At 49.0% G+C, this 13,722-nt stretch overlaps 1 protein-coding gene across 1 annotated transcript in view; it reads left to right on the plus strand.

Annotated features, from left to right (window-relative positions):
- The window catches only part of Vps35l (VPS35 endosomal protein sorting factor like), a 99,889-nt gene continuing 86,167 nt past the window's right edge, over window positions 1-13,722 (plus strand). The window contains exons 1-6 of the mRNA XM_034494052.1: window positions 1-482; window positions 3,154-3,253; window positions 5,760-5,927; window positions 7,731-7,853; window positions 9,514-9,538; window positions 12,820-12,896. Of these exons, the coding sequence (XP_034349943.1) occupies window positions 382-482; window positions 3,154-3,253; window positions 5,760-5,927; window positions 7,731-7,853; window positions 9,514-9,538; window positions 12,820-12,896 (594 nt within the window). The 5' untranslated portion in view covers window positions 1-381. The remainder of the gene's footprint in view (window positions 483-3,153; window positions 3,254-5,759; window positions 5,928-7,730; window positions 7,854-9,513; window positions 9,539-12,819; window positions 12,897-13,722) is intronic.

The following is a 13,722-nucleotide window of genomic DNA, read 5'->3' on the forward strand; positions in this document are numbered from 1 at the left end:
AGTCTTGGGGCGGAAAGGGGTGTGTCAATGGGATGGCTCTGAGGGTAAAGGTATCTTGTGCCAAGTGAAGAAAGAATCAACACCTGTCCGTTATCCACTGGCTTCCGTGCACCGTCACACATCTACATAATATGAATGCGATTTAAGCCAGGAATAGTGATGCAGGCCTTTAATTCCATCATTCAGAAGGCAGAGGCAAATGGATTTCTATTAACAGAATAAAACAAAAAATCAAATCAAGGCGGATGACGGAGCTTGGGTTTTGCCGGGCCATTCCCTGATACAAATTTGGAGGATCGGAATCCGGAGGAAGTTGCCCCTCACAATCATGGCGGATGACGGAGCCCAGGATCTTCAGAGCGGAAGCTGCCCTTCACAATCATGGCGGCCAGGGCGGGGTCGAGCTTCCCTGGATGTGAGAAAAGGGGCTGGGCGCGGAAAACAGGCGATCATGTGACTGGGAAGATGGCCGTCTTTCCCTGGTAAGGAAGGACCGGCGAGTGGGCTTCGGGGAGGGGCTGCTCTTAGCTGTCCGCTCTGTGGGTGGGCAGCAGTCCCTGTTGGAATCGGTGGCCGCCATCCCCGCCCGGGTTGTCAGGGCTACGGAAGAGCAGAACCGCTGTCAGTACTCTGATCTCCGCTGTTCCGCAGCGCCTTCACTCAGTCCTACTCGATCCAAGGCTTCCGCTTCTTTGGGAGAAGTTGGCACGCCTGGGAGTTCTGGGGAAGGGGATGGGCTCGCCCGGAGTCTGCACCCGGCAGACTTGGTCGCTTGTTCCTTGAGCTCCTCAGCCCACCTGAAGGAGATTAGCCTTTCCCATCTGTAAAGTGGGGCCATTCACCGTACTCTGGGTAGAGCCCTCAGACATGCTTCTTTGCCTCAGGGAACGATCCATGTAGTTGAACATTGAAGAGAAGAGACAGGCCCAAAGGAGAGGGCAGTCAGTCAACTCCATTGGCGACCTGGGTAGACTGCAGAGAAGAGCCTTCTACTGGGTCTTGCAGGATGCATAGGAACTCACCAAGCAGAAAGGAATAGTGTGTCCCCAAGTGACTGGCATATGGGCCTTTTTGTGCTTAGAAGTGAGATGACCTTTAGGTTGCAGCCGGTGATTTGTGTCGATAAAGAACCCACACAGGATAAGCAGATGATAATGAGGTTGGGGATTGGAGACCTTGCATCTCAGGAGCTTTTCTCTTCAAATGATGGGAGGTAGCTTACAATGCCTGCATATGAGCATGAAAAGAATATGTAGCGCTAGGCCTGGAACATAACCAACACCAACCCTCTGGCTTTATTTTGGCCCCGACACTTTACTTCACTCTGTCCTGCAGACTCTTAAGAGATCACTTGAGGACACAGCACATCAGCGTGGTGCTGTGGGCCTCTTAGATCACACCGTGGGCTTCCGTCACCGGATCGGGCTGGTTTAACCTTTGATGTTTTCGTTATGCACACCGATGGGACCACAGCTCTGCTAGTGCTTATGGTCTTTGTAGTCTTCCCTCTCGAGCAAACGCAAAACGTTGCTCTGTGGGGAAATGCATGCTCATTTTTTCAGTTTTGGCCACTGTGTTCCTTAATGAGAGAGACAGAATTGTGTTTGTCTGCATCCTGGTGATTGTTCCTGGCAACCGGTGAGGGAGCTGATGAGACCCGTGGGTGTGCCTCTGCTCCAGAGATCGCATTTCAACGAGGGATGTGCTAAGTGATCAGCATTGGCATCTTATTTAATACTCCAAGTCCACTTTTCATTGAGAACATGGGGGTCATAGCTCACTGGGTGAATTCTAGGGACTTGGAAGCCAAGGGAGGTTCCTGGCCTCTTGGACTTTGCTCTTTCCCCAAAGGAGGGAGAGTAGAGATGGGAATTGGCCTGTGCAATCATAAAAAAAAAAAAAAAAAAAAAAAAAACTGTTCTGGGGTGTACAAATGGGAGGTATCTATATCTTTGTTAGTGGAAACTGATGAGAAAGTAAGGTTGCATTTGGTGATGGTGGTGGTGAGGCTGCTATGGCGGAGGGTACTATAGGAGAGAAGGGAAGGGATTGGCTGCACGTACAGTGCAGGGGACAGAGTAGTAGCAACAGGCCACCAGAAGCAGGTAGGACGTTACCAAGAGGGAATTGTGGGTAAAGCTACCCGAGGGGTTCTCCCTGAAGGGAGGCCTAGTGATGAGATCTGTGTGCTGGAGGGGGGTGGGGGAGGACTCTGAAGAGATGATACTTCTTTCCCTGCTCCTGTTGGGACGGGCTCTGGTTATGTGTGTGTGGCCTTTCTTCTAGACCCCTCATGTGTTGAGGTTCTTCCTCCTCTGCCCAGTGCTCTGGCTCCTCCCTCTCATTGTCCTGCTCGTTGAGCCTTCCTCTTTATCAGTCCTGTGCTGATAAAGCTACATTTGCCTTTCCTTTTCTCTAGTTGCCTCCGGTCTTTTGCAAATGCCCAGCCTGGACTTTTTCTTGCTTCTCAGGAACTTGTTCCTCTGGGGCCCCTCCTCCAAGCCCTGGCTGTGGATCCTGAGCCCTGCTGTATCTGTCTAGCTCTGGGAGGTTTGCTCCAAGCTATGGCTGCCTGGCCTCACAGCAGCCACCTGCCCTTTGCTTGGTTCACGCCACCAGTCAGCCAACACTGTGGAAACAGGGCTGGGGAAACTGGCCTCCTCTTAGTAAGCTCCCCTGTGCACTGGGTCTGGCCTCACGCATCCAGGATTTGTTGGCAGAGTTTGTACCTTCAGACAGCTTGAGAATTATTTTTATAGCTTAGTTACTAGAGAACTCACCTGGTACACACGTTTTGGGTTTTATCCCTAGCATGGGTTAAACAGGATGTGATCAAGCATGCCAGTAATTATAAGGCTTGGAAGGTGGAGTTTCATGAATATCAGGAGTTCAAGGTCATGTTCAAACTGCCTGATGAATTTCAGGCTAGCCTGGGCCACATAGTGATTTCAAATAAATAATAAAATAATTTTTATGTTTTTTATTTAGCGTTTTTGTATTGTTCTTGCTAGCAACATTATGTGCTCCAAGTTGACACCCCCCCACCCCCCACCCCCCGGTCACTGGAGTCCAGATAACATTTTAGGTCTCAGTCACCCATCTGGTGTCACCTTGTCACCTTTCTGATTCGCTAAGTGTTTCACTTGTTCACAGGCATTCCCGGAACAGGAACTACAAGGCGGAGCTGGCGTCTTGCAGGTTGGAGACAGTGCCTCTGGAGTGTGGGGACTACCACCCACTGAAGCCCATCACTGTGAGTCCTGTGCAGGCTCCCTACAGCAGGGCCCAGTCCCTTGTTGCTAGTGGCAACAGCTTATGCATGTGTCAATCAACCTGTCTCATTAGGTTAACTTCCTGTCACCCTCTGCACTCTCACCTTCTCCTGTCCTCGAAGTTGCTGTGGGGAAAGGGTGAGAACTCCTGACTTGAAAGCTTCCTGACCTTTAACAGTAGGGGTCACTCTGGCCACCTGGGGCAGGTGGGGTTGGGATGGAAGGGGCCGGGGTGGACTGGGGAGTGGGGCTGCCCCAAAGAGCATCTTAGACTGTTCAGTAAAACAAAATGAGAGCTGACAAGAGACTTGCTGGTTCCTCTGACCCTGCACTGTGTCAGCACTCACTAACAAGTACTGCTGCCCCTTGTCCATCCCTTGGTGTCCTGGGAAGCCTGGCTTCAGGTACCAAAACCCTTCCAAGGTTCTGATATAAAACTTGTATATGACCTACATACAGTCTGCTATGCGCTTTACATATCATGTGCTCCAGCTGTGGTGGTATACACCTGTTATCTTCACACTCAGGAGGTGAGGGCAGGAGGGGCAAGAGTTCAAGGTTAGCCCTGGCTACCTGAAGCTGTCTCAAAATAAATGACGAATGAATGAATGAATGAATGAATGAATGCAATGCTTATATAACTCATAGTAGCTCGTACTGTGTCCCCACTGTGTCTAGCTAGAGCTGTTACACTATGTAGTTTAAGAAATGACAGTCTATACCGGCCACCTCAGATGCAGGTTTAGGGTTTTATTAGTCAGGTGATCCATCACTGAGCCACACCCCAAGACAAAAGCTGAGATTTTTATTGAACCTTCAGTCATAGAACCTTGGACACTGAGTGTCAGTCATGTTGTGGTTTGTGATCCTGCCAAGACCACTGTTGCCAGGCAGATGACATGATGACCTCCTTAGAAAGCAGATCCCAGGGCTGGAGCGATGGCTTCACAGTTAAACACTTGCTGCTCTAGCCCAGCTCCCAGGTTTGGTATCCACTCACAAGCAAATGGAAACCAGCCCGTGGCTCTGGCTGCATGCTGTACACTGTGCTCATCTGGCCTACCTGGTGAGGGCCTGTCTTAAAGACAAGCAAGGAACCAAACCAAAGAATGTACTTACACTTAACTGTTTCAATGGGAAAGAAGTCTTCTGCATTCTCAGTCTGCCACCAGCTATGTGGTTGGTCTGCATGTTGAGCAGTTTCTGCTTCTGCTCACCAACTGGGTGCCCTTCCAGCTGATTCTGACAGTGTTCCAGACACCAGAAGCCAGTATCTGTTGTGGTAAATATTTGGGGGTTTCTACCCCATCTTTGATCATTTGGTTCCCTAATGAAAGACATAAAACCTTTATATCTGCTGGGCAGATGTCAACCTCTATGCTATTTTGTCCACTTCCCTGACAATAGTCCTGAGCTATGACTTGCCATGTTCCACCTAGGCCACTCCTACTCCAACAGGCCGGCCCTCATGGCCATGGCCTCATGATCTTCCTACCCCATGGCTTCTTTTTCCATCTCTTCTCTCCTGTCTTTTCTCATGGTCCCTGCCTCAGACCCAAAGCCCGGGAACTGAAGCTCAATGTGCCTCTCTTCTGCCCAGCTACAGGTTATAGGCATCTTTATTAACCAGTCATGGATGCCTTGGGGGGCAAGGTTTATACAACAAAGCTGGTATGCATGAGGATTTGCTTGTCTTGGAGCAAGCAGATCTTGGCTATAGAATTTAGCATTTGAATACAGCACCAGATTAAGCCGCTATAAGTATCTTCCTCTCTACTCATAATCCATACATAACAGACCCCACATATCAGAAACCAGCAAGCGATTCTCTAACAGACACCAGCTTTGGGGGATACTTTGGGTCTAACCCTACTTAGAGATAGCTACCACCAGACTCCACTAAAGATACCAAGGCCAAGTCAGGGGTATGCCCTGTGCCTCCTTACCTTTATAAGGTGTCGTCCTTCCTTGGGCTCTGAGGCTGTGTTCAGAGCTCAAGGAAGCTTTCCTGGACAGGACAATATGGAGAACCCACTGGGCAGCTGGAGGCAGACTCCTGAAGGAGATGTATGTGGGATGACCTGGAAATTTTCTTTCCCCCAAGCACAGCCTCTTGTCATCCTCCTCCACCCCTCTTGTCATCGTCACAGACGCACCCTAAGTGCCTTCAATAAGGGATTTAATGAGGGGGAGGCTCCCAGTGGTCAGGTTGATTGCTTTTAACTTCATTGCTGGCTTTGTCTTCCCTGGAGGGTAGGAATGAGCCTGAAGTTCCTAGCACCTGGGTATGGCTGGTCCTTCTGGGGACCAGCTGCATTGTGGAGGCCATGGAGATATTGGGTCATGCTAGTTTTTCACAGAATGTCAGCATTGCCTGTGCCACAAATGTCTGGTCAGTCTAGCTTCTACAACAAGATTAAGTGGCCCAGTTGACTGTCCCCTGACGCAGCCAGTCAGATAACCTCCACTGCCCAACTTTCTCCACAGGTCACCGAGTCAAAGACAAAGAAAGTGAACCGGAAAGGAAGCACTTCATCCACGTCCTCCTCCTCTTCCAGCTCTGTGGTCGATCCTCTGAGCAGCGTCCTCGATGGCACCGACCCGCTATCCATGTTTGCAGCCACCTCGGACCCGGCAGCCACAGTAACAGTCACAGTAAGGCAGCCTGGCCAGTGCAGGCCTCATGGGTGTCTTTACCTGCAGGGATGGTGGTTTGAAGTTTCACCTATAATGCGTTGGGGCATTCTGATTGTGACAGTTCAGGACATCCAGATACCCACATGAATTTGATTAAGAATGTTGTCTGAGAGAGAGGCTGGGAGAGATCTGTGAGGTCTCTCTATATTTTTATTTATTAATTATTTTTTTTTAAATAGGGTTTCATGCTGTGCACACTAGCCTATGTGAGAATGACCTTGAACTTCTGATTCCCCTGCTTCCACCTTCAATGGGCTAGGTTTACTAGTAAGAGCCTCCACTCCCAGTTTGTTCAGTGCTGGAGACTGGACCCAGGGCTTTGTGCCTGCTAGACAAGCACTCTGCCAACTGAGTCACATCCCTAGATCCTCAGCCCCTCGGCCCTTTTCATTTAAAATTTTTGATTTGACAGTATATGTCTTATTTAACTTTTCATATTGTGGCCTTGTTATTTTGCATGGCTGCATTGTGTTCTGATTCCTTTGTTGCTGCCCATTGAGTCTAGGTGTCTGCTGGTATTGAAAACACACCAGTCTTGAATATACACATACCTCATGCCGCCTGTGTGTGTGTGTGTGTGTGTGGGGGGGGGCGGGTCTGTGCAAGGGAGCGTCTTAGAAGCTTTGTACTGGACGAAGGCAGTGAACGTGTGCCATTCTGAGTGCTGCCACAGAGCCATCCCCTCAAAGGCTTAGTGGTCTGCTCTCCTGCCAGCAATGCTAAGGCTCACCCGTTTCCTCGATTGACTATTAACAGCTATTATAATTTTTCGCTATTTGAATTGTTGGGAAATTTTTTTTTTCAATTTATTTTGTGTGTATGACTGTTGTGCCTGCACGTGTATATATGCACTAGACACAGGCATGTGGAGGCCAGAGGAGGGCATTATCTGCTGGAATTATTAGAGATGGTTGTGAGCTGCCACATGGGTGTTCTGCAAGAGCAGTAAGTGCTCTTAACCACTGTGTCATCTGTATTTTAAGTGAAACATTTTTATTCTGTACGTGTATGCGTGTTTGCATGTGTGTGTGGGATGCGTGCATACACGTGTATGTGTGTTTGCCTGTGTGTGTGGGATGCGTGCATACTTGCCTGTACTTGGAGGTCAGAGGCTGACATCAGCTGTCTTTCTGGATTGTTCTCTACTTTACATGTTAATATGTTGAGGAAGAGTCTCACTTAAACCCAGACACATACAGAGTTAGCTAGTCTAGCTAGCTAAACCGCTCCAGGGATCCCATCTTTACTTCCATGCCTCGCAAGCACGAGGACCTGCATTTAGTCCCAAGAACTCATGCAAAAAGGTTGGACACAGTGGTACATTCTTATAATCCCACTGTGGGGAGGGAAAGATGCATCTCTAGGGCTTGCTTGGCTATCGAATTTGGCCCAATAGGTAAAGTCTAGGCCAGTGAGAGATCTTGCCTCAAAGACTGCCTGAGGAATGCCATCTGAGGTTTGACCGTTATTATTGTGGTCTGGTGGTGGTGGCCCATGCCTTTAATCCCAATACTTGGGAGGCAAAAGCAGTTTGGTTCCAGGATAGCCAGGGCTACACAAAGAAACCCTGTCTCAAAAGACCATTTCAAAAAAAAGAAAAAGAAAAAGAAAGAGTAAAGAGAGAAGCAGCAGCAGCATTGTTGGGGCTGGAGTGTAGCCAGGTGGTAAAGCACTTGTCTGGCATGCTCAGAGTCCTGAGAAACAAAACCAACAATGTCAGCAGAAGCGTCCATCCTGAGGTGGTTGCTTTGCCCTCCTCAGGACAGCTCCAGAAAGAAACGTGATAAGGATGAGAACTCCTTCGTGGGACCTGATTTTGAGCCCTGGTCCAGCAAACGGGGAGAAATCCTTGCCCGGTACACGACTACGGAGAAGCTGTCTATTGTGAGTGCCCAGCTGCATGTTAGCCCAGTGGTCCAGCTCCCGGACCCTAGGGTTCCTCTCCTATGTCAGTGTTGTTTGTGTGCTAATTGGCTTCTTAAACAATTGTGTGTTTAAAGTTAGGGGTGCAGTTCAGTTCTGAAAAGGAATTGGCAGCATGGGCCCCTTGGGGAGGGCACCCATAAAGGCATTTGATTAAAGGCATGAATTAAGAAGGGAAGAGGAGGGCAAGGTTCACCTCCCTCCCTGTGTCCCTTTGGAGCTGGAAACTTGCTCCTGGAGTGGCTAGTGGGTGAGTAGTTGCCTGTGTCTGAGGCATGTGTAAAGTAGGGCCTTCCCTTTGCCCCAGGCAAATTACTCACACACTCAGACGAGCAGCGCCAACCCCAGAGCAACCAGTTAGTACTGTGCCGGTTATGGTCAGGTTCAGCATTTGCAACCCGAGTTCTTTTCTTGGACAGCATTAAGAACATTATGTCTCTCCCTACTCTGAGGAGGTCTGGAGGTGGGGAGTCCAGGGCCGGAGTGGCAACTTCTCGGACCAGGGTTCCAGTCTTTCTGTGTCACTCTTCTGATGTTTCTAGTTTTGCCTTATGTATAAGTTGATAGAAGGAAAACAAAAGGAAGATGTAGCCCTTCCCATCCAAGGGGGCCTCCTGGTAGCCCCCTCAGCACTGCAGTTCCTGTGGTTGTGGAGGTGGTGATGAGGAAGATGTAGCCCTTCCCATCCAAGGGGGCCTCCTGGTAGTCCCCTCAGCACTGCAGTTCCTGTGGTTGTGGAGGTGGTGATGAGGAAGATGTAGCCCTTCCCATCCACGGGGGCCTCCTGGTAGTCCCCTCAGCACTGCAGTTCCTGTGGTTGTGGAGGTGGTGATGAGGAAGATGTAGCCCTTCCCATCCAAGGGGGCCTCCTGGTAGCCCCCTCAGCACTGCAGTTCCTGTGGTTTTGGAGGTGGTGATGGATAGTATATAGCTACACGGGAGGCTGGCTGGGCAGTGTAGCTTCATGACTGTCTGGCTGTACTCTCCCCCAGGACTTCTCTCCCCTGCTCTCCACAGGGCGTGCTGCACAGGATGATAAGAACTAATTGGCTATTGGATGGTGTTTCTTCTGTTTTCTTGAAGGCATAGGTTCATTCAGTCCTTCCTTTAATCCTTTTAATCCTTCACGGTCATCTGGAAATGTCTAGAGTTATTTTTGCCAAGTACAACTCTATGGGTTGCTTGACATGTTGTGGGTGGAGGTCAGAGAGGCTGTAAAAACTCCACAGTGCATAGGCTAGACCCGTAGAGTGAAGCCGTACAACCCACAGAGGCAGGGGCATGATGGCTGAGAAACTTTGATTTAAGGATGTCCAAAGTGGAGCTATTACTCAGTGCTATTAGAAGATCAAAACTTGTGCTGTTTGATGTCCACCTGGCTGGTCCCCACATGAGTTGAAATTCAACTTCTAGATGGTTGTTAGCGGCCTTCCCCAGGATGTGAGTTCAATTCCAAGTGTCTGTATCAGGCAGCTCAGCTGCCTGTAAGGCTGACTTCAGAGGACCCCACACCTCTGAGAGCACCAGTGCTCACAGCCACATATTCCCATCCACAAAATTAAAGTAATTAAAGAAAATGAAAAACATTAATTATTGGTTGTTCCCTTTTTTGTCTCTGCAGAATCTGTTTATGGGATCAGAAAAAGGTAAGATGAGCGTTTGTTTTGATAGGTAAGTTCTGCCTGTGTCCCCAGCATCATTCACAGAGGAAGGGAAGCTGCTGTCATGCATCTGTCATGATGTTTGTACAGTGTCAGGCTGGTGGATGCCGGACAGACTCACACGTGTAGAGTGTTAGTGAAAAGAGACCCACGAGCCTCCCAGGAGTAAAAGGCAGACCTCCTGGTTGACCTTTAGGAACACAGAGGACAAGAGTATTCCTACCAGCTCGGGATAGCTTTAGACCCCCACCCCTCTGCTCCTGTGTCTGTGGTCCTTTTCCTGTGTGTGTAGGTGGGCCTGCACATGTCTGTGTAGAAGCTAGAGGTTGACATTGTGTCTTTCTCATTTGCTCTTCATTATTTATTTATTGATTGATTTGGGGACAGTTCTGGCTGTCCTGGAACTCTATATACCATAGACCAGGCTAGCCTTGAGCTCATAGAGATCTACCTGCCTCTGCCTCCCAAGTGTTAGGATTAAAGGTGTGTCTAGCTTTTTTACCTTAATTTTTGAGACAGGGTCTCATTGAACGTTCAGCTCACTGATTCAGCTAGACTGGCTGGCTGCCAGGCAAGTTCCAGAGATCCCAGCTCAGGTCCTCATGCCTGCGTGTCAAACATGTTTTTGACTGAGGCATCGTCTCTAACCCTAGACTCTTCCCTTTGCCCTAGATTAGTGGTTCTCAGCCTTCCTAATGCTGCGACCCTTTAATACAGTTCCTCATGTTGTGGTTGACCCCCAGCCCCCACCATAAAGTTGCTTTCGATGCTACTTCATAACTGTAATTCTGCTACGATTATAAATTATAATGTAAATATCTGTGTTTTCCAATGGTCTTAGGTGACCCATGTGGATGTGGAGTTCTTGTTGAGAACTGCTGCCTTAGATCTTTGTCCTTTAGGAAAAAGGCGCATGTGCCCAGTCTTACCAGCCTTTGGTCCCTGGACATTTGGAGGGTCAGATGTTCAAAGTTATCCTCAGCTACCATAGCAAGTTCAAGGCCAGCCTGTACTATGTGATACCCTATTTTAACACACACACACACACACACACACACACACACACACACACTCCTAAGGTGATAATATTTGCTGGTGGATATAGAATCCTCATGAATGGGTGCAAGTCGAAACAAGCTAAAATAGGCAAATTATTTGGATGGTTTGAATATGAAATGTTTTCTATGAGGTCATATTTGTATTGTGTACATGTGTGTGTGGTACACGTATACATGTATGTGTTGTGTGCATGGTGGGAGATGCATGTGCAGAGGCCAGAGGAGGAAGACATTGAGTGTCTGCTTCTATCATTTACTCCCTCGAGACAGGGTCACTTACTGAGTTTGGACCTAGCTAGGCTGGTGGCCAGCCAGGGCCTGTTGTCTTGTTTGCCCTGGCAGTGCTGTGATTCACAGTGCTTGTACCGTCCCATCTGGTGTTTGTCCTTGTGTTCTGGGCATTTAAACTCAGAGTATCATCCTTGCATAGCAACGACTTTTGCTAATTGAGTCATTTTTATTTCCTTAGGGCAGTGTCTGGAGTGCTCACAGGACTGTTTTGGGAGGCTGGGCTCTTTCAGGGGTGGGACAGGTGGACTTGGCTCATTAGTGGTCTGATGGTTATAATTAGCTTCTGGTTCTCACCCTGCTTTCCACTTCCTGCACTGCCATGACATTCTCAGCTCTGGGACTGGCCTGACTAGGGTGATGGGAAATGAAGAGACAATAGACACATGTACAGAAAAGCTGGGATCAGTGGTCCGTGTGCTCTGATGGAGACGTTGTCACATCAGCCTGGAAACTCTGTGGAATAGGAAGCAGGTTTATCAGATACAGCAGCATGACTGGAGGTAGCCAGTCTATGTCGGGGGAACAGGTTCAGGTTACAGTTGTCTGGGAGGAGAGAGCTGTGGTTGACCTGTTCTGTATACACTGTTAATGTCCATACTCAGACCAGGGGAAGGCCTGCCATTTCCATGGGTGTGAGGCACTAGGGTCCTTGACTTACAGGGGTACACCTGCTCTCCACACTCAGCATTGTCCCCTGCTGCTGTGAGAAAAGCTGCTTCCCCATGACTTTCCCCTTATTCGGGACTCAAAGCCTTTAAAACTCTGATAATCATTTCTCCCTTAAGTTGTGACTGTTGGGCATGTGGGTCACAGTGTAGTTCTTGGTAATTAAGTAGTTTTGCCATGCTGTTAACTGATAGTAGATTCTCCACCAGTCTATGCCATGGTCAGGAACACAGGGCCTGAAAAGAGAGTAGAAACACCTTGGTGTGTGTGAGCCAGTGTTCTTCCATGGTAACAAAATACCCCGTACAATCGCTGAACAGGAGGAAAGACTTATTTGGGCGTAAGTTTCAAAGGTTTCAGTCCATGGCTCTTAGCTCTGTAGCTTTGGGCATGGACTGGCACAGTCCAGTGTACTGGGGACACTTGGCAGAGGAGGAAGAAGGGGCCAGGGTCCTCTCAAGAGCACATTCTTTTTTTCTTTCTTTTTTTTTCTTTCTTTCTTTCTTTCTTTCTTTCTTTCTTTCTTTGTTTTGTTTTGTTTTGTTTTGTTTTTCGAGACAGGGTTTCTCTGTAGCCCTGGCTGTCCTGGAACTCACTCTGTAGACCAGGCTGGCCTTGAACTCAGAAATTCGCCTGCCTCTGCCTCCCAAGGGCTGGGATTAAAGGCGTGCGCCACCTCTGCCCGGCTCAAGAGCACATTCTTAATGGCCTGACTTCCTAGTGCTGGCTCCACTTTCCAGAGGTTCCACCATTACCCACTGGCACCATGGGCTGGCTTCCATGCCTTTGACACAGGGGCCTTTGGGGGACATTCGAGTTTCGTCCTTCATTCACTTGGTAGAAGGAGCAAGGGCGAAGTGAGTCACAGGCCCTCAGTGTTACCAGGGGCAGCACTTTGGAAATGGGGAGGTGATTCTGAAGGCTTGAATGGCAGCAGCAGTCTGGGCAGATCCCCTTGCCCTGTGTCTGGCCTGTGACTTCAAGTCTATCATCTGCATCCTGGCTCCTGACAGCATTGGGGATGGTGCTGTCAGCTTCTGGGAACACCCACTTTGCTTCTGGGGGCAGCTGCTGGTGGAAAAAGCTTCTGCTAAACCTTGAGCCTGTGAGGAGGCTGAAGCTGCTCCACCATTGCAGCGTTCTGAGGTGTATTGTTTCCTGACAAGTTCATGGTGACATGTGATAAGTGTCTCATACTGGGTGTGGGTGCATAAGAATACTGCTTGTGTGACCGATGTCTTTCCTATGTAGGCAGAGCTGGGGCTGCAGCTTCTGCCATGTCGGAGAAGGTTCGGACACGTCTAGAAGAGCTGGATGACTTTGAGGAGGTGAGCAGGCCACTTATGGGGCACAGTGAACAGGGGGCTCTCCAGCCCTTCTGCCAAGGGTGGCTGCTCACTGTGCTAGGCCTCCTGGGGCCCTACTTAGTTCAGGGAAAGATGCTGGGGCCTAATGGCCAGTCACAGGGGAACCTGGTGTGAACTGGTTCTTCTGGAGACCTCTTTTCGCTTTGTGACATAGGAACAATCCTTCTGTGATCTGGGGACACTGTCAGCAGTAAAATCCATGTGGAGTCACCCCCAATGAAACAGCTTTTTGTGGCACAAAGGTCCTACCACGAAGCATTGTTTACACAGGGCCTGTTGAATGTGGTCTACAGAACCCTATAGTTGCTTGTGTGCGCTTTGAAAAGCGGACTTGTTTACCAGCTTTTAAAACCTGGCGAGTTTGGAGCTGGGAAGATAACTTGGTCAGTGAAGTGCTTGCTGTGCAAGCATGAAGATCTGACTTTGATTCCCTGCATCCATGTAAAAAAGCCTGATGTGTTTGCCTGCATATATGTGCATATGCATATGTATATGTTTATGTATACGTACCTCTTGCATGCCTGGTGCCCAAAGGAGCCAGAGGAGGGCATCACATTCTGGACATGTTGACAGCTGATTCCGAGCTGCCACGTGGGTGCTATGAACTGAATCCAGGTTCTCTGTAAGATCAGTGAATGTTCTTTACTGCTGAGCCATTTCCCTAGCCCAAAATTTTTATGCCAGAGCTTCTAGTACCAAGCTGCACACACTAGGTCCACAAGCTATAAGTTCTGATATCCTATGTATGTCAGTGTCTAGTCAGTATCTTGGCTTCATTAGTGGCAGG

This window comes from Arvicanthis niloticus, chromosome 1, assembly GCF_011762505.2.
Source record: "Arvicanthis niloticus isolate mArvNil1 chromosome 1, mArvNil1.pat.X, whole genome shotgun sequence".
Taxonomy (NCBI): Eukaryota; Metazoa; Chordata; class Mammalia; order Rodentia; family Muridae; genus Arvicanthis; species Arvicanthis niloticus.